The sequence below is a fragment of the Nilaparvata lugens genome, chromosome 3, assembly GCF_014356525.2.
Source record: "Nilaparvata lugens isolate BPH chromosome 3, ASM1435652v1, whole genome shotgun sequence".
Lineage (NCBI taxonomy): Eukaryota > Metazoa > Arthropoda > Insecta > Hemiptera > Delphacidae > Nilaparvata > Nilaparvata lugens.
This window is the reverse complement of record NC_052506.1, coordinates 76585808-76612099: the sequence shown is the minus strand read 5'-3', so window position 1 is coordinate 76612099 and position 26292 is coordinate 76585808. Positions and strand designations below refer to the sequence as shown.

The 26292-nt window shown below is 36.2% G+C and overlaps 1 protein-coding gene across 3 annotated transcripts in view; it reads right to left on the bottom strand.

Annotated features, from left to right (window-relative positions):
- LOC111053309 overlaps positions 1-26292 on the bottom strand; it is a 57571-nt gene that overhangs the window by 2516 nt on the left and 28763 nt on the right. For 2 of the 3 annotated variants that reach the window (XM_039424654.1, XM_039424655.1), the window contains exons 12-22: positions 25403-25660; positions 24601-24736; positions 17754-17805; positions 16252-16326; positions 14926-15023; positions 13117-13186; positions 11998-12332; positions 8367-8729; positions 3418-3528; positions 2808-2924; positions 1889-2073 (exon numbers count right to left, since the gene is read on the bottom strand). In XM_039424654.1, coding sequence (XP_039280588.1) covers positions 1889-2073; positions 2808-2924; positions 3418-3528; positions 8367-8729; positions 11998-12332; positions 13117-13186; positions 14926-15023; positions 16252-16326; positions 17754-17805; positions 24601-24736; positions 25403-25660 — 1800 coding nt within the window. The remainder of the gene's footprint in view (positions 1-1888; positions 2074-2807; positions 2925-3417; positions 3529-8366; positions 8730-11997; positions 12333-13116; positions 13187-14925; positions 15024-16251; positions 16327-17753; positions 17806-24600; positions 24737-25402; positions 25661-26292) is intronic. The other variant, XM_039424656.1, reaches the window with a different exon arrangement.

Here is a 26292-nt window from a genome sequence, read left to right as displayed (position 1 = left end):
TGACAGCTGTTCATGCTCGGTTAAGGGTTCAGTGAACCTTGCTAGTCGGTCGGGCAGTTCAGCAACAATCAAGCAGTACTTAGTACAGCAATGGGGTTGGAATGCAATTCACTGTCAAAGGCCTACTTCAATATTTCTACTATAAACTACTTGAAACTAAACTGAACTATGATCCTCTACGAACTAATATAAACTGAACTAGATACTATGAACTATGATCCTCTAGAAACTAACTTAAACTGAAGTAACTAACTAACTGAACTGAAAATTGTAATATAATGAAATTCGAATTGAACTGAAATTGTAATAGAATGTACACTATGTGAACTGCTCTGCTCGAAACCGCTCGGTTCTCGGTTGACTGAAGACAATCCTATGTGAACGCTCTCATGCCTGCTCTAGTATATCGAACCGCCCGGCAACCGAGCGGTTGGACTGGAAACTTCAGCCTTAGTGATAGGTGACCACTGAAAAATTGTTGCAGTGCAAACCAAGGCATGCTGATAGAGTCATCTCAATGATACAACAATCTCTATTTGCATTGCATGTTAGTTGTCAGCGATTTCTTAAAAAATCTGGTACCAATTGATAGGCAATTAAATTTACTAAAAAAAGTAATTCTTGTAATTTTTTTGTAAAACTAACGGTTTCTGAGTTATTCAATAAACAACATTTTAAATGACCGCCATTTTGTTTCATGAATTTGAAAAATTATCATAATTTTTTTCTAGCTTTGTCTAGTTAGTCCAGTCAAGGAAAGGTTATAGAAGGAAAAGTTGGGAAGACAATTTTTGACCCCGCAGTTCTGTTAAGGGTAGTAGGGAGATAAACATATCAAAATTCCCCACCCTTACCCCCAGTGCTAAGGAGGTGGGGGTGGTTTAAAGGTACCGTTTTTTGGTTTATCGCATGAAACTCGAGATCTATGTATCTTAAGGGATTGACTGAGATATAACAAATTAAAGCTTGCATAATTTCCTACAATATTCATTCTACAACTTTTTTCATATCTCCTCTAGTTTTCGAGACATCCGCTCTTGAAGGTGTGACATTTTTGAAAAAAACACGTTTGCCACCAATTTTTTTCTATTTTTGCTTTTTAAACTTTTTAAAAATCAACGGGAAAATTCCATGCTGATAGAGCATTAAACTCTCTTCAATTTGATGTATAATTTCAAACTTTTACGAATTTCCCTACACCTTTTGCAGCAGCTTTAGTGTTGAGTGTGAAATCTCCATTTTTGCAACAATAGACCAATTGACAAAGGAATTTGGAGGGAATGTTTTAAACAAAATTATTGACTTTGCAGCTTTGTTGAGACTAGTTAGGAGGTGAACATATCAAAAGTCCTCATTCCTAACTCATGTGCTAAGGTGATGAGGGTGGTTTAAAAGTTGCATTTTTCAGCGTTTTGCTTCCACGCTCATATCTTGAGAACAATGCATTCAACCGACATAACAAACTATTCAAAAATGAAGCTTGATAAAATCTCTAAACTTTTTGTTCAGTAGAACAACTCACAGCTATCATGTTCAGTGAGTTAGTAAACATTGCTGGTTTACAAACAATTTTATTATATTCAAGTTGAATAACTCATTCATTGAATGCTGTTCAAATCATATCAATCTACAATGTAATTCAAAATTATTGTTCGGAATCTTGTTGTTTTTACAAGGCTTTGAAACTTCTCGCAAATATCTTTCGAACGTAAAATATACAGATTATATACGAATAACGAATTCTATCTGAACGAATTCAGATTATATACAGTATATCACATCTCCAAGAAAATATTTCAATGTTTGGTCCAATCTTCATAGTTACAGGAGAGGTTTTGCAAAACAGACATTTACAATATGAAGCTATGTGAACTATGTTTGTGCTAACCTGAGCTAAGCTGTGTCTAGTTCTGTCAGCATTGAGATATCCGACGCCACCGCCGCCGCCGCGCGAACCGAGTCCTACGACCAGGTGTCTGGCGGTGGGCGACAAACTCACCGACACTGCGTTCTGCTCGAAGCTGGTGCGGTACAGCAACTGGCCCAATGTGCCCCACTGCAGGCTGTACACTCCTGTTCCGCCCCACAACACACACAAAACATCAATACACGCAAACAACTTTCCTTACTAACGATACACATCACATCAAACATCAATTCTATCTAAGAAAATACAGAAACAAAATCTCTCTCAGGCAGGCCACTAACGGTAGGACATACATGATACACATGTCTTCACATTGTTGTGTCATCACAGCGAAAGGCTTCCAGCAACATTTTTTGAGGTTAGGTTATTGTATCTCCGATTTTTGTTTATTTTTTGTTCGATGCTCTATTAGAGGTTAAATTATTTTTCTATCATTATAATTTGTAATTGTCCAGAGGAATTTTTATTGTTATTGGTTGTTTATTTCATTTTAGAAGCCTCTCGATGATGACAGTATATGTGCATGCGACCGTTACTGGCCATCCTTATAGAACACAATAATTCAACACCTTTCACAGTTTGTTCATTTATATGAAGGAAATTTCATAATAAAACTTGTTTATTTTCAAGTGCAATTTCCAGTTGTTGCTATAAATATAGTTAATTGTCTATGCTGTGCGAGTCTACGCACAGGCCACAGTGCCCAAGTAGGCTCATTCCGTAATCTATGAAACCCTAATTCAAGTACTCAATTATTTGTATTTTATATTATTCACCATTTTTGTACTTATTGTATCCTGGAATAAAGAAGATTCTTGATTGATTGATCATATTGAATAAATTGGAACAGGAAAAATAGCAGCATTATTGATAAACTTACCTAACATACTAATCCTGCCAGAAGGCAGAAGTGTAACGAGAAGATGTCCATCTTTGGATACATCGACACTGGCATCGTTGTGGATTCGACACTCATTCACCACTAAATTCTTTTCGGCTGCAAATAAAAATCACCATCATCAGTTGAATGGTTTCTATGTAAATTACATTTTGAAACAGTAATTCAAATTTCAAACGGGTTGAATTTCAACATTAATGTTTTTAAACTCAGAAAGACTGTTTGGAACTTTGCAAGATTGTTTACCTGCATAATAAAGGTGTATGTGTGAGCACCATTCACGTTCGTGATGTGTGAGGCTAAGGTAGGCCTATGTATGTTGAAGACAACACTGATCGGAGATTACTTAGGCTAGGCCTACTTGCTTGTTTTAACACAATTGAAAAGTTTACTGCTAGGCTTATATGGACACTGTCTAACCTCTTTTTCTCTATTAACCTAGCTATTCTACGATTGGTGGAGAAAGGTCAGTTTATTTAGAGACAATCCCCACCCAATTTTCATGAACCAAACACCTAACAATTCTATTGTAGTTGTGTAAATACTAAAAAATGTATTTTGCATGGAAACGATTTTTCAAAAAAATACTTACAATTGCTGATGTCAGGAATGGTGAATGATGAGAAATCCCAAACTTGTATTCGATGTGTTATGGTCATTGATAACAAGGTATCAGTCACATTATCCGTATTTTGGCCATATCCTACGAAATCAGAGGAAATTAATGAATAAGAACATTTCAAGCATTGAATACAAGGAGATTAAGATTGCGCAGTAGCAGTTCAGTCTGCTGAGTTGAGATAAATGCTACTTAGTCTTTTTGGATCACATCACGTCTACAGTTTACATTAGATCTTTTTTAAAAAAATTCATAGGATAAAGTATTCAATGTAGCAGGACAATCCCTTTCTCAACTTTCAAATATTCCTTACATATTTTTCAAATGTTTAAACTTACAGTAGGCTAGTTTATTTTTGCTTTAATTATTGAATCATTTTTAAAATTAAATATAGTATAAAGCAATTGCCTTGAAGAATTAAATTATTTTTCCAATGGCATATAGAACATGAATTTCTGCCCATAAAATAATATGGGTGTTATGTAATCCAAAAAAATGCATTATCTTAATAGAAATACTTGTATATGGACGACAGATATCGCGCACTCTTAAATGAGCATCTTAGACATACGTAGTTTAAGATATGCACTACTTATGTTGAATGAAATGAAAAAATGTTGTTTCAATATATTTTTCATTAGGACATATTTGCATATGAACGACTGATTTAAATGAGCATCTTAGACATAAATAGTTTCAGATATGCACTACTTATGTTGAATGAAATGAAAAAAATGTTGTTTCAATATATCTTTCATTAGGACATATTTGCATATGAACGACTGATATTGTGCACTCTTAAATGAGCATCTTAGACATACGAAGTTTAAGATATGCACTACTCATGTGAATAATAATTAAAACGCACAATTGGAAATAGTTTGATAGCTTATTTTATTAACAATCGGTACAGAAATTTTGCGAGACATATCATATATCTTAGCGCAGTGGTAGATGTGAAGTAAATAAAATTATTCATGAATATTCAAATTGTAAATAAATCCCACAATTATGATACATGATGAGGCAGAGAAAATTACTTCTTTTGAAACGTCAATAGAAAATATTATGTACTTCAAATATTGTTCTAGTTCTTTTTCTTCTCAAGAATACTAACTTCCAATTGCGTTTTATGCCGTTTTGAAAATGACAGGTTGTATGGTAACCTCCATCAAGAAATCACTGATTTTTTAGTAAAACAGATTTTTCCACTCTCTGCAGCATAGTAATAGAAATTCTATCTATGACATCGCAAATATTGCTTTTCTTGTAAGCTAAGGTGGTGTAAGCTAAGCCGAATGTGGAAGCATGCCATTCTTGTAAGATCGCATTTGACAGAGATGAAATGTTCTTGTAAGATCGCATTTGAAAGAGATGAAATGTTCAACACATTCATTGAGCCTCACGCACTACTGCTGTTTTTATTTTTCATTTTGCGAAAAACACTTATCCACAAGTGTATTTCTTTGAGGCCTCATAAAGAATACGTAACAGTTGAAATTCCCATCATGCTTGCAAATCGAAGGTGAAGTGACACATTTTTAAAAAAATTCGGAGTTCTAAGAGTATCAACGGACCATTTCTAAGTAGACCACTTCTATACAGCTCAGGGGAGCACTGCTCTTCTGTCCGTGCTTGTAGCAGACACGTTGAGAAAATTGATAGTTTTCAATGAAACTATGAGGAAGATTAGTGGGACATTGAGACCAACAGAGACTGAGTGGTTGCCTGTGCTTAGTAATATCATGCCACCAGATCTCAGAAGACTTGAGAAGATTAACAGGTTCATTCCCAACAAATTCATGGGGGGTCTCCCAGTCTCTAGAGATGTGGCTAACCCTTCACCAAGGCGCCTCAAGTCAAGAAGATACTTGAGAATTGATGAACAGGAAGAAATAAGAAGTGTGAAGGAGTTATGGAGACTGAGAGGGTTGTAGGTACAGTAACTATATTACCCACAGTATGGCCATTGACTGTCACGTGGTACAAATCCGCCATTAAGATTCCAAACAAACTTTATAGTCCTATCTTATTGCATTGGAAATTTAGAACTCATCACTTCTTTTACCAATTGGAAACATATTTTGAACTTCCGATGAATTTGGTGTAACATTTTTTAAGGAAAATTGATCATACATTAATATAGACCAATAAAGTTGATTGAAATAACAGTAATAACGCTTAAAACTTCAATTTTTCTTCCCTCGGGCTCCTCGCGGACCACTTCCAGAGCTTTCGTGGACCACTTTTTGGAAACCACTGATCTAGATAAATATTCAGAAAGATAGATTTCAAATTTGTTGTATTTCCTCATTCAATTTATTGGTTTGACCTTTCAATAATCTAATTTCAAAATATTTTTACGGCTCAATTTGATATAACATTTTGTGAAATATTTAACCGTGACTTCAAGTGCTGTTTAAAGACGTCTTTACTTCTATGATTGATTCTCTTCAGTCCTGAGAAGCCTATTCATAACATGTTTAATTGTTCAATAGCTGTTGGTATATGAGTTTCGACTAGCAATACCACTAGCAGTGGTATTAAAATATCACTTCGGCAGATTTGAAATATCACTGAATATAAATAAAAATGGTTATGGGTTTTGTGTTTTCTTTTTTCAATTGTTACATGTTTATTAAAATTTCTATAAATATGATTGAGAACTTGATCATTTTTTATCAATGGATCAATATATTACATTATCATGACACATTACAAAAGTTTATTAGTAATTTTTTTGAGATTTCATGACGAGATACATTTAATTTTTACTCGCTATTATCTATCATCTACTATTTCAAGTTCTAAAAATATATTGTGAATTTATAAAAAAACTTAAAAGAGACTATATCGAAGTAATCACGGAAATAAGTAAAGGCCAGCCATTTATCTTATATAGTCCACTATAAGCTGCATTAAAAAATATAAATATTTGAAATCTTCATGGCGGCGACGGGAAAAAGCTTGAAAATATTTAACCGTGATTTATATATTAATTTCATAAAATGATATATTCAATTGAGCCGCAAAAATATTTTGAAATAGATTATTGGAAGTTCGATCCAACAAATTGGATTAGGAAATACAATAAAATTGAAATCTATCTTTCTGCATAAAATATTTAAATCTATCTTTCTCCATCTATATCAGTGGTTACCAAAATCTCTGGCCCGCGAAACCTCTGGAAGTGGCCCGCGAGGAGCCCGAGGGAAGAAAAATTCAAGTTTTAAGAGTTATTAGTGTTATTTTAATCAACTTTATTGGTCTATATTGATGTATAATCAATTTCCCTTCGAAAATGTTATATCAAACTCATCGGAAGTTCAAAATATGTTTCAAATCGGTAAAAGAAGTGATACGTGCCAAATTTCCATTGCAATAAGATAGGACTATAAAGTTTGTTTGAAATCTTAATGGCGGATTCGTACCACGTGATCGAGCTAACCAATCAGATGCGTGACAGACAATGGCCATACTGTGGGTAATACATTTACTGTAGTTGCAGGGAGAGGTGAAGAACATATGTCTTGTGGATGACCCCAATGACATTGTCCCTGGCACCCATCTGAGACGTAGAGAGTGGTATGGCCTTAACCGGTTCAGGAAGCAGGTGGGAAGGTGTGCTGAGCTGACGACAGCATGGGGATACACCTCTGACCCTCTGTACCAATGTGGTCAAATTCAATCAATGCAACACCTGATATCTGAGTGTCCACAGTACTCGTATCATGGAGGGCTGACTGAAGTTCATGCTGCTGGAGAAGAGACTCGTCAGTGGCTCCAAAACATACTTGAGTCTACAAGTATTTAACATAATAAGTGTAAAATTATCATCGACCTTGGCCTATGAATGCATATGAATATATAGGGTGACACAGAATAACGGGAACTTATAAAAAAAGCCATAAAACATTAGTGGGAAGGGCAAAAATGATTTTATTCAAACTAATGTAAAGTTCAAGACTTGCCATTTGAGAATTATTAAAAACATCTATCACTTTTTGACAATTACTTCTTCAAGATAGCTTCCTCCTGAACGAATACACTTTTGAAATCTGTGTTGAGATTCCTGAATAATTGCTGCAACATTTCAGCTGGGATATTGTTAATTTCATTTTGAATTGTCTGTTATCAGGTGGACAGATCATGGGACCAGGAAACGCAGATGTTGCAGCGATCAATGAGGAGTCGTCAACACAGATTTCAAGAGTGTATTCGTTCAAAAGGAAGCCATCTTAAAGAAGTAATTGTCAAAAAGGATAGATGTTATTAATAATTCTCAAATGGCAAGTCTTGAACTTTACTTCAGTTTGAATAAAATCATTTTTGCCCTTCCCACTAATGTTTTATGGCGTTTTTAAAAGCTCCCGTTATTCTGTGTCACTCTGTATATTATATAAGTAGGGTGACACTTCCACACTCCAGAAATGAGTGTTATACATCACAGAATAGGAACCGGAGAGGAGAATCGTCCAACGGAATGGCGCTGCTTCTGTTGTGGGGGGAGCTGAGGAGCCTGGAGAGGGAATTGGCGGGTAGGGGGCCAGAACCGGAGAGAAAGTTGACAAAGGGGTCGTTGACACAGACCACAGGCACGGACAGCCCATGTGGACGAAAAACACTCTTCAAGGTCTAAGGCAAAGGTCCACCACTCTAGACCACACAATTATGGAAACTGACTAAATGAGGAACCAGATTTTGTAAAATAACCCTTAGATGTGAACTCTCCTACTCCTATAACCACTCTACCCACCGTTTGGAAACTGGATTAAAAAGAAAACGTTTGAAATTAAAAAAAAAATAGTTTCTCTGACTAAGCCATTTTAATGTGATTATCTTGAAAGAATCTTGATATGTTTGTCGTAATTTAAGCTTAGGCAACTTAATATACTACACTGAATACAAAGCTGGTGAAATACCTCGCATTAGTAGGAAGCTTTCAAATGTGCGATTATCCTGTGGCGAGGAGTCCTCACTGGAGTCGTCCATCGGATTGGGCAATCTGTTGTGGGGGAAGTTGAGGAACCTAGAGAACGGATTGAAGGGGATTGGTGGTGAGGGGGGCCGGAATCGAAGAGGGGGATCGACGAGAGGGTCGGGGGCAGGGAGGTCGTTGACCCTGACCACAGGCACGGACATCCGATTAGTCAGCATCGCATTTCTGATGCGGATGCGATACGGCGGCATACCTGCTCCTCCTCCACCACTACTTGCGCCTTCACGCTCTGCTCCCCCCCTCTCACTTGCTGCATTACCGCTTGTTGTTGTTGTTACTGCTCCAACTACACAAACATTTACAGCTGATATTTTTTCATTCAATCATGAATGAAATATAACAATCGATGTTAGAAATATGATGAGAACACGGCCCTATCTGCTTAAAATAACTTCCCGAGGGTAAAGATCCTACTTGAAAAACTTTTGGGTCTTTATTGTACTCATTATTCTCACACAACTCCAAGTCTCATTTCAATCAAATCTTCAAAACAACGAAACTCATCGTATTTCTATGGAAAGTCAATACTTAGGGCCGGTTTCCGAGCACGGCGTTCAGCTAAGTTCTACACTTTAACCGGCTTTAAACTTCAGAACATTGGCTTACCGAATCAGAGCGTTAACGTAGTCGAGGACTCAAATAGACCCTGGAGTTAAGAGATTACGTTAGACCAGAGAAAACTCCTATAATGCGAGTATTATATTGTATTCTGTGGTTAGACCCTGGAGTTTATAATTTCGCTTTCTGAGTGAAGGGCTTATAAGTCCAGGACTTATAGAGAATTAGATTCTCGCCTCTTTCCGAGTCGAGGATTTATAAAAAATTTATCAAGTCCAGAACTTGAAACAGCGTGATTTTAAACCCTCGACTAGGGTAGGGTTTAAATTTAAATTCTAGAATTAACTGAGCAAATACAATTCAGTTATTGTTTTGGAGTAGATGAATAGCCAAATAAATGTCATGGAATACCTAAATTATTTGAATTAGTCCATCTAAATTCATAATTATAGTTTGCAAGGTTATTTTGGAATAAAGTTCTATCAGAATATCATGCGTAAAAAAACTAACCTTATTTTACGACTGTGACATAACCTAAAAATGTTCAAGAAAAATAATACAAGGATTGCCTTGGAATTTTATCTCCCAATGTGAATGTTATTAATCAATGCCATATTTAACATAATAGTAATAATAAATTATTATTCCAGTTTTTTTCAAAACAAATACGTTTTTCAACTCAATAATAGCCTACTAAAATATTTATTCCAAAATCAATGACAAGGATCAATGATAAATAATAGCATAATGTAAAATGAAATGTTTATTTTTTTATTCATGTTTCAAAAGGTTAGGTTTTGCTTTGAATTTATATACCTACACAATACAAAGAAATCGAAAAGTATTTTCACAAAATAGTTTGGAGAGCATTTGTATTATCCCGCTGCAATAGGCCTAATGCCAACAATAATACAGCAAAATATTGAGAATTTCCCTCATGTTTACTGCGTCAAAGTCCTGGACTCAACTGGACTCGACTTATTAAAGTCGAGAGCTTAATAGACCCCGGAGTTTAGAACATAAACCCGTGACTCAGAAAGTTGATTTAAACCCGAGAGCTTATTATAGTCCTGGACTCTTCAAGTCCAGAACTTATAGATCCAGAGCTCGGAAACCGGCCCTAAACCTAGCGCCGCAGTGCAGGATGGTTTCTCACAGCTTGGCGTTGTTGTCATTTGAGATGGGTGTCTGACTTGGAAGTGTTTCGGCCGCATTGCAGGATGACTGTTAACGGTTGCCGGAAGATCAACAGCTGGATTTTTTTCGTTATTTTTCGTGATAGAGAAATTCTGATTACAGATTCGTTATCAGCGACCCCAAGTTTGGCCTGAAGGCTCAGAATGTTAACAATGTTTTTAAATAATTAAAAATCATCATGAAAAGTGATTAATATGGTAGTACCCCAAGTTTCTGGACCTTTTTACTGGTGACTGGAGTTATTATTGATTATAGGTAACACAAAAATCAAAATAATCGTGAGAAAGAAAACTGCTGATGAACGCGAATAAGACCACCACTCCATTGTTCTATTGTCTCGGCGTCTTGGCTGAGCCTGGCTGGAGAGATCAAATAATAACCGACTGGATTGATCTTTTGTCTGTCCGCTAGGCGGAACTAGGCCGACCATTGCTGGGTGGAAGACGTAACTGCGGCCGCTCGCATTCCCACCAATGCTGCTATTATTTGCTGTCTCAGCGCCTAGTCCGATTCAGCCAAGCAACCAGCCTGCACTGCGGAGCTAGGTTTAGAGGCCACTCTAGACAGGACAAGTGTTTGTGAATGTAAGTGTGTACACTCATGCTCTTCATACTTGTATCATCAGCGGAAAATATTCTAGAGGTTAGCTTTTTGTATCTTCGATTTTTTTCTTATTTTTTCCTCGCTGCTCTATTTGTGGTTCAATTATTTTTGTATCATTATAATTTTTCATTTTCCAGTGCTTTATTTATTGTTATTGGTTTTATATTTCATGTTAGAAGCTGATGTTCGAAGCCTTTTGCGTGTATATCTTGTTCGTTCGAAGACATGTTTGTTGACACAAGCCCGACACACTTGTCCTGTCGTTAATGGCCACCCTTAAACACATTACAAAAACTCATCATGCATCGCTTTTTCCACAAATAGATACATAGTATTTTATTGATATATTTTTGAAATTTTATTTAAATACTGAAATACAGTATGTGGGAATTATAGACCTATTGTACAGTAAATATGAGACGCTCTAACACCCGGTTGCACAGAAGTCTGTTAAATTAATACCTATTAAATGCCACGAGAACCAATCAACCAAACAGACAAGCCTTAGAGCCTGTTCTAGTAGTCGCCGGCGAATCGCGGCGGTTGTAATCTCAGACTTAACCGAGGGCAAATCGCTCGTGAATAGCTGTCATGTGTACGAGACTGGCAAATCGAGCCGCGCGACAACCGAGCGTAAGTCGCTGTCATGTGAACAAGCTCTTATTCTCAGTAAAAAACTTCTCTGATTTTTCCTCGTGGAATTTAATCACGGTTAAAACTCAACATGCTTTCGTGTAACCTAAGAGCGCCTAAGAGCGACAGATCAGTTGTTGTGGGATACAATAACAATACACTGGCCACTAACGGTTGAACGAGCATGCACATGCACAGTCGACTTACATTGTTACTTAACTTACATTGTTTTGTCATTACAGCTGTGATCACAGCGAAACGCTTCCAACAAAATTTTTTGAGGTTGGGATTTTGTATTTCCAATAATCTATGTTGTTTATTTTTTATTCGCTGTTCTATTTGAGGTTAAATTATTTTTCTTTCATTATAAATTGAAAATTTCCAGTGGTCTTTATTTCATGTTAGAAGCCTCTCGCTGATGACAGTATATGTGCATGCACGTTCAACCGTTAGTGGCCAGCTTTATAGACACAATAATTCAACACTTTCCACATAAAAAACGTAATTTTTGGATTGGAACTCTATTCGAATAAGGCGGAATTATAATAGTAATGCAGAGTTACCTGTAGGAGAATTATTGACAGGAGCTCGTCTAAGCTCTCTGTTGAGGGGATGTCTGACGGAGCCGCGGCGTCCCAGTTCGTTGACTCTGTTCAGCCTGTTCTGCTGCAGCTGCTGCCTCTGACGCATCGTCCTCAGCAGCCGCACTGAGAAAGTCTCAGCTGCCTCGCCGCTAGCAGCTCCCGCTCCCGCTTCCGCCTGTTGATTGCTACTGCTGCTACTACTGCTGTCCGCTGCCGCTGCTGCTGCTGCCGCTGCAGCCGCAGCTGTTTGCCTGCTAACGGCTGCCGCTCGTCTTTCCGCCAGTTCTACTTCTTGTCTCGCAAACCTCAACTGACTATTAATTTTGTCAGTCCAGGACAAAAAAAATATATGAGTCTCAAGCTGCGACTAAGAATTGTAGTTGAATGGAAGTTTATCAAGACATAAGATGAATCTTGTTCGCCAGTGGGAGAAAAGTAAGATTATCATACACTCAAGTTGCTTCAAATTGAATTAGAACAGAAGCAGATATATAAATTAATAGAAAATAATAGAATGATGAATTGAAAACAAAATTCACAACAAACTAAAACATTCTCTTGCATCTAATATCTTATGCTATTTCGGTATAGAGTTAAAATAAATATACTTCCCCTCCATTCTAATCTAAGCTTAGTAGGTAAATCATTCACATATAACATGATGAGAATAGGCGATAAGACCATAGCATGAAAGAGGCATCTCACTTACTGAATAGAATCTCTGTTCTATTTGACAAATGGCTCTTAAAAATGTCAATGGTAACCCAGTCCAATAACTTATCGTGAGACACAGTGTCATAACCTTTCCTAGGTCCATGAAGATGACTAGAGTTTTCTTTCCTTTGTTCAAATGATCCGCCACCGCATTTGAGAATTTGATCAGAGCATCATTGCTACTCTTTTTACTCTGAAAACCTAACTGATTCTCTTCTATTAATTTTGTCTAAAAACTCAATAGTCTGTTTTTTATAATTTTTTCCATTAGTTCATTCAGTTAAAATAGTAAATTAATTGGTCTATAGTTTGCTGCGAGCTTCCTATCCCCTGATTTAAAAAAGTGGTAATAAAAAAAATTAAGAGTTCGTGAATGTACTTTACCTAGATGACACAAGTTTAGCAAGTAGAAGTTCAGTCAAGTTCAGTGCCAATTGGAGAAGAACATAAAAATCTGGAACAAACGTTACATTCATTTATTTATTAATACATGTCATAGGCTACTTAAAAAATAACATTGACAATCGTAATACAATGTTCAATAGAAATAATAATTACACATAATACAACGAATATTCATAATAATTAAAAGATTAATCAGCCTTCAAACATGCTATGATGACTAGTTAGGCATCTCGATAGATACCATTCCTTCACCCAATTGCTGAATGACTCAAGTCACTGAGAATATTGTACATTTTCTGGCAAGGCATTGTATATTTGTGCCAATGTATTTAGGATTCACCGCATAACTTGTCCTATGCTGTTCAGTACGAATTTCCTTGTCTTGTCTTATGCTAGTGGATGTCAGCACCTGTTATCCATTCATTATTCATTCATAGAAATATACAGCCACATGATAAACGTAAAGATTTGGACTGTGAGTATTCAATGTCTTCAGAATAATTGTCTACAAGAGAAGCGTGGGGCAACCATTAGGACTCTCTTCTAAGAACGAAAAAAGACAATGCATTGATCCTCCCCACAACACAATGGCACAGGAGAGCAATGGCTCGTAATACCCATGATAAGCCGTTATCACATCATTCAGCAATAAGACCTTGGAGATTCTTGTCAGGGCAAAGGCTGCTGAGCTTAAACACAGGTCAGTAGATTGGAAAATTCAATGGATTGAATTGAAAAAGTATTTCTTTATTCATTTATGAATAGTGCTACAAAATGTTATGTAAATACCAATTACAAACAAATGTCATACACATCAATTATTTTGGATTACAGATTGGTAATTGTGATTCTTATTCATTCATTCATACATCATAAAAATGATGGGGAGAGAAAAATAAGGAAGCCTTGTGCTATTTCTCTCCCAAATTTGGATAAGGTTACACATAGTCCGAAATAGATCAAGTCTTCACTTTACAAAATTTTCAGTCATAAATCTGTTCACTAAGTATATTTGCGAATTCAATTAATGTGGGCTTGCCAATAGTAATCTTAGCTTATTTGTAGAGTACTGCTTAGAAACTTCAAAGAGCACTGCTCCTCCCAAAACTTGATGCTCCTCAAAGTCACTAGCTGTAACCAGGAAATTAGCGTCCTGGCATCTTGCTGTGTGTACATTGGAAGGAAAATCGTCCATGTACACTAACAAGGACCAAGGAGCAAAGGACCTAAGATTTCCCCTGTGGTACATGAATGAGATACGGAGCGAGCACGTCACACGAAATCTTCATTCATGAACTGCCCCTCACAACTTTTTAATTCAACTACTCGACTCCTACCCATCAAATAGAAGTAGATAAGGTTCAGTGGACTTTCCCTTATGAAATAAAAAGAGAGCTTTTCAATCAAGATGTCAAGATCAAAACTGCCGAAGGCCTTTCTCAAGTCAACAAGAAACATATTGATCAGGTGCACATAATTCAAAATAATTTTAGTTTGAAACTTCAAAATATAATAAATTAATAATGAGCTCATTTGGGTAATATCTTTGAACTTTGATCTTTGAACTAATATTCAATAACTTTGCACTAAATAAATTTGCTAAAATAAATTAAAAACCATTCGTAACCATAAAGTTTTGAAGGAGTTCTAAAATTTTTACGAGCAAAAAAAACATGATGAAGATCTCAATCATAATACAATATTACAACTCCCAGAGTAAACTTTTATTCAATATTAGAAACTCTTAGAAATTATTTTTAAGCAGAGTGAAAGGCAATATCAACTCACAGTAGATTCTGTTATGCATCGCCTCATTCGTCTGATTTCTTGCGCAATCTTGTTCGATGAGCGCAATTAAACTGTTCACCATCACCATTAAGATATCCCTAAAATAAAAATATCTCATTTAGGATCAATACAATCGATAAAACCAAATTCCAAGAGAAAAATTTCCAATATTATGGCTTAAATTTCCATTTGTGGCCAGTGAGATAAGCCGATTTGCCATGCGGCATGAGTCGAGACTCCATCATCTTGTCAACCCTGAGGCAAGCCAACTACTAAAGAACGAAGATCTTACCAGGAGGCTGAAGAGAATAAAGCCTTTTGAACTACTTTAAAATCAATCTGTGATAGTGTTCGCAGACTACATAATTTTTTCTGCTCTCATAATCTCAGAACTACTTGGGCCATCAATGGATGAACTGAAGTTTTCATAGTGTAAAATTTACAGTGAAATGAAAATTAATGGTTAGTCTCTGAGACTAGATTTAATAACAATCAACATGAAAAAATTATTCTTGTGTAATATTTCAAGATTTCATACGTTATTAAATATTACATAGCTTTTGTGTATGATAGATAATGGTATATAGATATTATGTAGTTCATACTGTGTATGATTGGTGCATTTAAAGTAACAACAAACAAGTTATCTCTCGTACAATTGAAAGCTATCTCAATCATAAATTGATGTGAATATAATTCAATGATTTATTACATTCATAGTCAAGTTTGAAATTCAAAAACATTTTCATCATAAACTTATTCACTTGATTATATATTATTCATTTAATTTTATATTTTTATTTGATCGTACTGAAATTTGCTATCCTTGAAATAGTTAATAACTCAAGCCCTCCTTGAGAATATTGTGGGTATTTCTCTCTCTCTCTCTCTCTCTCTCTCTCTCTCTCTCTCTCTCTCTCTCTCCATCGAATTATGCATATTCTCTTATCTAAACAAAATCTCAGCCCCCACTAACATTGGAAAATAGTGATAATAAGCTTCACTACAACTAGCCTAATCAAACAAACCCTAGGGGACTATAAACCTAATAGCATTGGCTGTGGGGAAAAACTATTAAAGGGTGCCGTACAGGCAGAATAGTTATCACTGGCCACCAAAACGTTGAAAGTAGTCCAGTAGTATTGAGACCAAATTTTCATAAGCCCATATTATTCCTGTAAAATCATCGGTCTTAAGAGGCGAGAGGTTCCAAATTCCTTACCCCTATCACAAAGATGTTAGTGGACAGTTGCATTACCTCTACCAAATCGCAAAATTAATGTTCAAATGATAACTGGAAAGAGTAGAAGTGAGTGGCCATATTACCTAGCCCGTCGCCTTGTAGGATCATCACGATCATCAAGAAGACCAGCAGCTGCTTCTTCTGAAGTTTCATTTTGTCTGCAATCAAATTAATTTCAATTAATACATTTAGGAGAGAGGCACCTAAGAAGTGATCTTTACATACATTTGAAGTATAATAATTATTATGGTTAACTGATTTACTAACAATTAAGTATACAAGAATCTACATTCTTTGTTCAGAAATTCTGATAGAGTGAAACATCATAAAAGTTTTCAAATTGACTAGCTTCTTCAAGACCACGAATGGTTTGAATATTAAGTTATTCTAGTGAGTTCTATCAAGTTTCAATATTATTCTATTTCATGAATAAAGTAATCTAGTGTCGTTCTCAGATCGCAAATGATCAATTTCAGGTCCTCTGAAATGACACTAACTACTGTTTTAGGCAACCGGGACAACTATTAAATCCTATAGATACTTCAGAACTTTTTTTTAATCATAATTCATTTTACAGTGGCGTGATGCAGACGGCATTTCTAAATTATTTTTACATTTATATTTTCAAATCTAGGATTACAATCGCAGCCAAAAAGAATATATCTCAGACTATATTATATGAAATACAATCACATACTTTATGGGATGAAGTAGTAATAGGTTCTCAAGCACTCAATTGTATGGACTTAAGTACGCAAATTCAGCTGACCAGCTCAGTAGGTGGACGTTTCATCAACTGCAATCGTCTTGGTCAGGGAGTAAAATAAATTTAAAAGGCTGGAGAAAAGAAATGTTCAACCCTTCTACAACCGGAAAACATGGAATAAAGCACCGGATGCTTTCGCATTATAAGGACCATAATCATTTAGGACCAAAAATTTTCAATAAATTGCCAATAGCCATTGAAGGAACAGTCTCAATTGATTCATTTAAATCGAAAACAAAAAACTGGCTGCTGTATAGAATCAATCATGGAGAACAGTAGATATTAGTTCTATGAAAAATTTTTCCATACTCTTTCATTCTTATTTTCTTCATTTTGAATGATCTTTTTTCATTAGTATTATACATGTTTTTATGTTTAAAATACATAATAGTTTATCAATTTTCTTATCATTTTTTTTTTTTGAATATACAGTATATGTTGCTTTCATGAACTTATAATGACTTGCACTTATGACTTTACTGGATTTTTTTTACTTTTTGGCATGAAATCTTAAACTTGAGAAAAATGAGTTGCATACCGACCCATATTCATATATATAGTGAGGACAACATTTTCACAAATCATCAAATGATCAATTTATTGTATTAATACTTTGTAAATAACAATCATAGCTTATACTGTATGCTTTTTGTAATCAACATGTCTCTATTTAGATTAACCTCCTCTGGTCGTTATCTACCCACGACCAGATAAATTATTATCAAAATTTATTATTATTGTATTTTCAAAAAAATTGTTTCTCAAATTGGCCAAATAAATTTGAAATGATAAATACATGTTAGAAACGAAGAAACTTACCGAGCAGAATCACCTTCCGACAGTTCATCCCGTCCAGATTCGTGACTACTTTCTGAAAAAACAAACAAATCCAATTGTAAAATCTGACAAAGCATTTATTGGAACGGTTCCACTAGTTACTCGTTCCGCTACTACGTAGACATCATGTCGTCATTTTGTCCGTCTGCGCTGACCGGTGACGTCACAGTCACGGTTCTTGCCACTGCCATATTCAAGTTGGTTTTCTTATTATTCATCGTGTTATTATTTGTCGTTTCAATTTTAATATTTGTACTATTCGATTTTTTGGAATTTAATTTGTCTTTAGGCATCTTACTTTCTAGATATTTGTTACTTTTTCACCAAACGTTTGTAAACGTGTTATGTTCGTGGATGACATTTCCGTTTTCGTTTTTGTTGCTGAGCGTGGGTCTGTCTTCTTGTCTTTTGCAATGGTTCCTAGTCGAGAGTGCATCTACGCTCTCGGTCTAAACCTTTTATCCATATTCATCTGATCTACGAAACGTTTTTAAAAGTGAATTATTCTTTCAAATTAATTCATTTGTTCTATTCTTCAATTGTGATTCAACTATTCATCGATTTCTTCGCATATTTACTCTGATAAACTTTGTCAAAATTGCAACCTCGTGTGGGCGTTTATCGCTATTTATTTGATCTACGGAACGTTTTTAAAGTGTGAATTACTTCTGCAAATTAATTCGTTTGTTCTATTCTTCAATTGTGATTCAACTATTCATCGATTTCTTCGCATATTTACGCTGATAAACTTTGTCAAGTTCACAACCTCGTGTGGGCTTCAATTGCCATTCTTCTAACAATTGGCTTCACCTCGTGTAACTCAAACTTTCAAGTTCATCATCTCTACCGTTTGGGAATCATTCTAAAAATTCCACAACTTGAAGGTCGGATTATTCGTTTGGAATTCTACATGCTCCTGTTCTCATTTCCACGGGGGGATTTGCCTGCTGTGGTGGACGCTTCCATTCTTGTCATCGCATGGCCAGATCACAACGTCGCTTGCTGATGTCCTGTTCCTTTGGGTATTGCGGATTCATTGCCTGTCTGCCTGGCTGCATCTCCTCTTCAAAATTTTATTCAGGTTATGTAAATCGTTCTATTCAATTTTCATTTACGTATGTACTACATAATTGTACTATTGATGTCTATCTTGACATTCAATTCACTAAGGCCACCGACGCCTATTAATTCATTGGATTTGACAGCTACCCTTGGCTTTACAAGTGATTTTCTGAGGCCACTGACGCCTATTAATTGTTTTGTTGATGTCTATCTTGACATTCAATTCACTAAGGCCACCGACGCCTATTAATTCATTGGATTTGACAGCTACCCTTGGCTTTACAAGTGATTTTCTGAGGCCACTGACACCTATTAATTGTTTTGTTGATGTCTATCTTGACATTCAATTCACTGAGGCCACTGACGCCCATTAATTATTCAATTGATGTCTAACTTGACATTTAATTTATTGAAGGCCTTTGCCGCCTATATTTTAATGTACTCTATTTGTTGAGCACTATCTACAGCTCATTGTCATTTGTTATTATTCCTTTTGTACTATTGATGTCTATCTTGACATTTAATTCACTGAGGCCACTGACGCCTATTAATTGTTCAATTGATGTCTAACTTGACATTTAATTTATTGAAGGCCTTTGCCCCCTACATTTTAATGTACTCTATTTGTTGAGCACTATCTACAGCTCATTGTCATTTGTTATTATTCCTTTTGTACTATTGATGTCTATCTTGACATTTAATTCACTGAGGCCACTGACGCCTATTAATTGTTCAATTGATGTCTATCTTGACATTTAATTCACTGAGGCCACTGACGCCTATTAATTGTTCAATTGATGTCTAACTTGACATTTAATTTATTGAAGGCCTTTGCCGCCTATATTTTAATGTACTCTATTTGTTGAGCACTATCTACAGCTCATTGTCATTTATTATTATTCCTTTTGTAAATCATTGTCATTTATTATTATTCCTCTTGTAATTCATTAAGATTTAATTTTGCAGCAGTAGCTTTTTCATTATAGCACTCAATTTATATTCGCAATTCAGATATCATTAATATTACCTTTTCGATTATTGTCAGGCTTCAATGGTCATTAATGTCATTGACCTAATCTCATTTAAATTTTGTATTTCTCTAACGTTTTATCACATGTTGTAATTTTCCCAAGATTTTTCAACTCAGTCTTCTTACAATTGTTTTTTGTATGTGGCCATCTGCCTATTATTATTTTATTATTATTAAATCTTATCTTGTTGACTCATTTAGTCTTTTATTGGCGTACTTACCACACTTCAAGCTATCAGTATTTTTATGCACAGAATTCAAAGATTTATTTGTAGGTATTAATACCAACTATCATTCACAGTCCACTGCCCTGACCTTGGATTCTGTCATAAAAATTGGTTCATCCGGGCCAGATTTCTTGATCCAGTGTTTACCTAGGATAATTGTTAATTGGACCAATTGGATAAAAATTGGTCCTTCAGCCCGTTCATTTTTGATCTAGTGTTTACCTAGGATAATTGTTAATTTTTATTACCCATTTCTTGGTCCATTGAACCTTAGGGTTTCAGTGACCGTGTGCCTAATAGTCTAGCTTGACGCCAATGATTAGGTCCCACTCTAGAGTATATTTTATTCCATTGTACCTTTGTATGTTTATATTGTTTAATATTAAGCATTCACACACTTGTTTCAAATTTTCAGTACTGGCTGCAACTCAAAGCACGCTGCGACATGTATGCACCAGCTATCAACTATCTTGTACCCTGAGAGACTGAACCGCACTGAACTGGTCACAGACGGCTATTGCGCATTGAGAAAACAACACACGGCAAACTACACCGCCTTACGAGCTCACTACTTGACTCGCCGCACAGCAAGCTTGATACAACTTGCCTCATACGCACAGGCGTGCCTCTCTGCGTACTGGACCAGCGCCCAAAGTTGCTTATTGGCGCAGCAATCGCATTGCTACAGTGCAGTATCGTTTCATTCACTCAGGTTTTTCTGTTAATTTTTAAGCATGTCCGATCATGAGGAAGATTCACTTCCTGAGCCTTCTGCTCTTTCCAATGCAAGAGACAATTTACACCACGAAATAGATTGGTTCATAACCAGCTATAGCGATTATGTTGTGGACACTGAAGCAACTTATTATCAATTGTTGACTGTCAAAAACGAACTAGGTTCACTTAGAATTAAGTATGATAAAATCCATGAACAGTTATGGAATTCAGAGTTGCAAGCGCAGGACACTTCAACTCATTTTGAAATACTTAATAAGTTTATCTCCATTACCTCTAAGGCAAACGCTGCATTAACTGCTTTTGAAAGCAGACAACGCAACAATGAGGCCACTGCTGGTGCTTCCCAGCGGCCAACATCTCAAAACTCACATTTGGCAAATTTTCAGTTGCCTCAGATTCCGCTTCCACGCTTCAATGGGGAGCTTTCAAAATGGCAAGCATTTTCAAGTGCTTTTACCAATATTATTGGTAATCAGGATAATATTAATGACTCATTGAAATTTTTCTATCTTCGTCAATCACTCAGTGGTGAAGCTCTTGCTAGAGTGGAACACATTGAAGCTGACGAAAATGGTTTTCAGCTTGCATGGAACCTCTTAAGGGAGAGGTATGACAATAAGAGATTAATTGCTGCCAGGCACGTCACGGCAATTGAATCTCCGCCTACCATAAAGCGTAACTGTCCGCAATCACTACGGGCATTCATTGACTTTTGCAAGTCCCACATTACCGCGCTCGAAGCGCTTCAACTTGGAGTCCAAATCAAGGACTTATTGTACATGCACAAAATGTTGTTGCAGTTGGATACTGCTACTGTTCGAGAATGGGAAAAGAGTGTTGGTATACACGACATTCCCACCATTGATAAATTTTGGAATTTTTTGGAATCACAATGCAAAATCATGGAAGCTGTTGCTTCAAGCTCAGCTAACCATCATCAAGGAAATGCACAGCAAGGTACATCCAACTCGGTTGGTGCTCATAGCAAGCCGAAGTTCAATCAAAATCAATCGAATGTTCAAGCTAGGATGCAGGTTACTACCTCTTCTATGTCACCTTGTAGTTTTTGTAATTCTGTTGGTCATTTTCCAAATCGTTGTAATGAATTATTGAAGTTGCAGGTTACTGATCGTTGGAATGCTGTCCGTGACAAAAGGTTATGTTATAATTGCCTCAAGCCTTTCGCACCCAATCATGTTTGTTCGGACAAATCGTGTACACTTTGTGGCAAGAGTCACCACACTGTTCTTCATAGGTCGTATCCTCAATCACGAGACTCTCAGCCTACTTCTAAGGATAAGGTAACTTCAAATGTTATTCATTCTCAATCCTTTGCTCCCTCCAAGGGTAAGAATGCTGTTTTGAATTCCGTCATGGTTCAGAATGCGGAAACAACTAAGCAAGCTGTTTCTCATGCAGAACAGCCTCAGAAGAACTCTCATGTCACAATGAGCTCCACTTCGCCTCTGTGTTTGCAACAGCAATCAACTGTCGCCTTGTTACCTACTGCCGAAGTTTTGGTTCAATCTTCTAGTGGGGAATTTATTAAAGCAACCGCGCTTTTAGATTCTTGCTCTGATTGTAATTTGATGTCAACTAGGTTGGCTGAAAAATTGTCATTTGCTGCTTTGTATTCTGACACTTTGATTCATAGTGTAGGTGAGAATAAGACCAAATCATCTATTTCTCATTCAGTTTGCTTGTCTTCATCTGATCGTTCGTGGTCGGTTGAAGAAAATTGTATTGTAGTTGATAGCATATCATCTAATGTTCCTAGTGTGAACATCGATCTTTCCAAAATTTCAATTCCCGTTGAACTCAAATTAGCGGATCCATTGTTTGATCAATCTAAACCTGCAATTTCATCATTCGCAATTCAGGTATCATTAATATTACCTTTTCGATTATTGTCAGGCTTCAATGGTCATTAATGTCATTGACCTAATCTCATTTAAATTTTGTATTTCTCTAACGTTTTATCACATGTTGTAATTTTCCCAAGATTTTTCAACTCAGTCTTCTTACAATTGTTTTTTGTATGTGGCCATCTGCCTATTATTATTTTATTATTATTAAATCTTATCTTGTTGACTCATTTAGTCTTTTATTGGCGTACTTACCACACTTCAAGCTATCAGTATTTTTATGCACAGAATTCAAAGATTTATTTGTAGGTATTAATACCAACTATCATTCACAGTCCACTGCCCTGACCTTGGATTCTGTCACCAATTGAGCTATTTCTATTTTCATTTTTCAACAAAAAATTGATGCTTATCGTAGGTTTGTAGAGCATTGAATTCTCTTTGAAATGATGTATTATTTCACTATTCCAAGTTTTCCTTTCATTGTTATAGCAGCTTCAATGTAGGGGGTGAAATTTTCATTGCTGCAACAAGTGTCAACTCAGCGGTTCCACACCTTCAACAAAGGGGATAAAGATGCGCACTTTTGCTATGTTCACCTAATAACTAGTCCAAATTGAGCTGCAAAGTCAAAACTTGTATCACAGACACCTCCTTCAAATGTCATTGTCAAACAATCAATTGTTGCAGCATTGATAATTTCACCCCCTACATTGAAGCTGCTATAACAATGAAAGGAAAACTTGGAATAGTGAAATAATACATCATTTCAAAGAGAATTCAATGCTCTACAAACCTACGATGAGCATCAATTTTTATGATGCATTGTTGGAGAGTTATAAGCTTTGAAAGAGCAAAACATTGGATAAAAACCTGTTATTTTAACAATTACACACCTTCAAGAGCGAATATCTCGGGAACTGTTGGGAATATCACAAACTTCTACTGGACAAAAAGTGTAAAGAATTTATCAAGCTTCATTTTTGGGTAGTTAGCTATGTCGGTTGAGCGCATTGTTCTCAAGGTATGATCGTGGGAGCAAAACGCTGAAAAATGCAACTTTCAAACCACCCTCATCCCCTTAGCACATGAGTTAGGAATGGGGACTTTTGATATGTTCTCCTCCTAACTAGTCTCAACAAAGGTGCAAAGTCAAAAGTTTTGTTTAAAACATCCCCTACAAATTAATCTGTCAATTAGTCTATTGTTGCAAAAATGGAGATATCACATTCAACAAAGCTGCAGCATAAGGTGTAGGGAAATTCGTAAAAGCGTGAAATTATACATCAAATTGAAGAGAATTTAATGCCTTATAAGCTCATAATCAGCATGGATTTTTCCCGTCGATTTTTAAAAAGTTATAAAAGCAAAAATAGGAAAAAATTGGTGGCAAACATGTTTTTTCAAAAATGTCACACCTTCAAGAGCGGATATATCGAAAACTAGAGGAGATATGAAAAAAGTTGTGGAATGAATATTGTAGGAAATTATGTAAGCTTTAATTTGTTATATGACAGTCAAGTCCTTAAGATACATCGTTTTTGAGTTTTATGCGAGAAACCAAAATCTAGTACCTTTAAACTACCCCCACCCCCTCAGCACAGTGGGTAAGGTTCTGGGACTTTTGATATGTCCACCTCCTCACTACCCTAAACAGAACTGCGGGGTCAAAAATTGTCTTCCCAACATTTCCATTCATTATTGTTATAACCTTTCCTTGACTGGACTAAATTGATTTATTCAAAAATAGAAAGTGAATAAAATGTATTGTGGTGCAGCCTCGCGGTGTTTTGACATCACTCTTCAGTGCTCAATAGAGAAGCCTATTGGCGGCAAATTTGAACTAAACTGTGCTTTGCGCTCTGGGATGAAACTAATAATTGTCCAAGTTGAAGGTGAATATTTACCAGTATCCCACAAGTTCCTGAGCATACGTTCTTCTCTTTGTCTGGTGAAACGAGACAGCCTCATGTTTCGTAAAGTGTTCCTTTCTCTCTGTCTCCAAACCATCGTTTCCAGCTGCATTATAGTTTCTCGCATCGTCTATAAAATTTAAAAAATCTCAGTTAAGGCACAAAATTCAAAGATCAAATCAAGTTTGATTCATCAAATGAAGATGAGTTCACATCGATTCGAATAGCATTTGAAACCATACTATCAATCATTCTTACCAGTAAAATATCTCTATACTTCTAGAGGTTGACACTAAGTTAATTGTCTACTTGACAAGTCGACACTACGTTAATCGGGTTCAAGATACAAGACAATATATCAGCACACAACATTTCGAATAACTAAATGCACCAATATTTTTACAAATATACCTCGAGAAGACAGGAATCAAGTCGTAACAAAAAGGTTTGATGCCGGTTTCTCTTCAGTGATCAAAACTAACTTGCTCTAGAACTAGCTCTTAATTTGTCCAATGCTGACTGCTTGGCGTGAACCGCACAATACTGTGAAATATATGCTCGACAAAAGAATTTACCAAATCTTGTTTTTGGAAGAGGTATTTGAATAATGTATTTTGAATGAATACATGGTGAAACATTTGGTCAGAGAACTTTGATCAACGATCTTTGATTGTACCGGTAATAGGTTACCTTTTATAAATAATAGGTTGCGTCTATTACGGATTCAAATTTATGATGAAAAGGTTTCTGAGCATGTAATAGGGCCATGCATAGCAAGAGTGGTGATTGAGCTAACCTGAACGCATCTTATGGTCGCCTGCATCTCAGTAACGGTTCGATTGGCAGTGGGGGTCTCAGTAGCAGTGGAGGTGGAAGTGGAAGGACCAGCCGCCCCCTGAGCAGCCGACGCCTGAGGGTTGACGGGGGCGGCAGCAGAGCGAGCCTTTCGCTTCACCCCCCTCTGCCCCTGGCCTGGCCCCTCTCTCTCACTCGTCCCAGTGCTGCTATCTCCCGACTCCACTCTACTCGACTCACTGCCTCGACTGTCAGCTCCCTGGCATACATAAACCATAGTCATCATTTCCAAGCTAGTAATAGTTTGCAATAAAAATGAAACACGCAAGAAAACCAATAGTATCATTATAATAAAATATGGTTATCATTACAATCAATAATCATAGAATGCAAAACGTCATCATCCCATTAAGCAGTAAAATAATAAAGTTTTTGATTGATCTATCCACATAAAACCTATTAGATCATTAATTCAAAAAATAGTATTAAAACATTGCTATGTCTATAATGATTTAAGTCATGAAAACAGTATTTTACAAAATTAAACAAAACATAAAGTGAAATATAAATAATATTGAAGTATAAATAACAAAAGTATAGAAAGTGTTCGCAAAAAGAAAATATTTTTTTTGCATAAATAGGCCTAAATGCAATTTATACAACGGAGGGCAAATGTTTTTAAATTAAGAAATGTACTGTCAGTTATTACCGCTTGTGTCTCTAATAATCATGAAACGGGCACGGTTATGAGAAGAGCAATCAGTCCTCCTGAACGACTGACTGCTAGACTTCGTTTTTGGCGACAGCAATGTCAAGGGTATTCACGTGAAATGAAGGAATTTTCATAATTTCATGGTTGGTATGCCTGTCATCGCCTTGACAATGATGTTT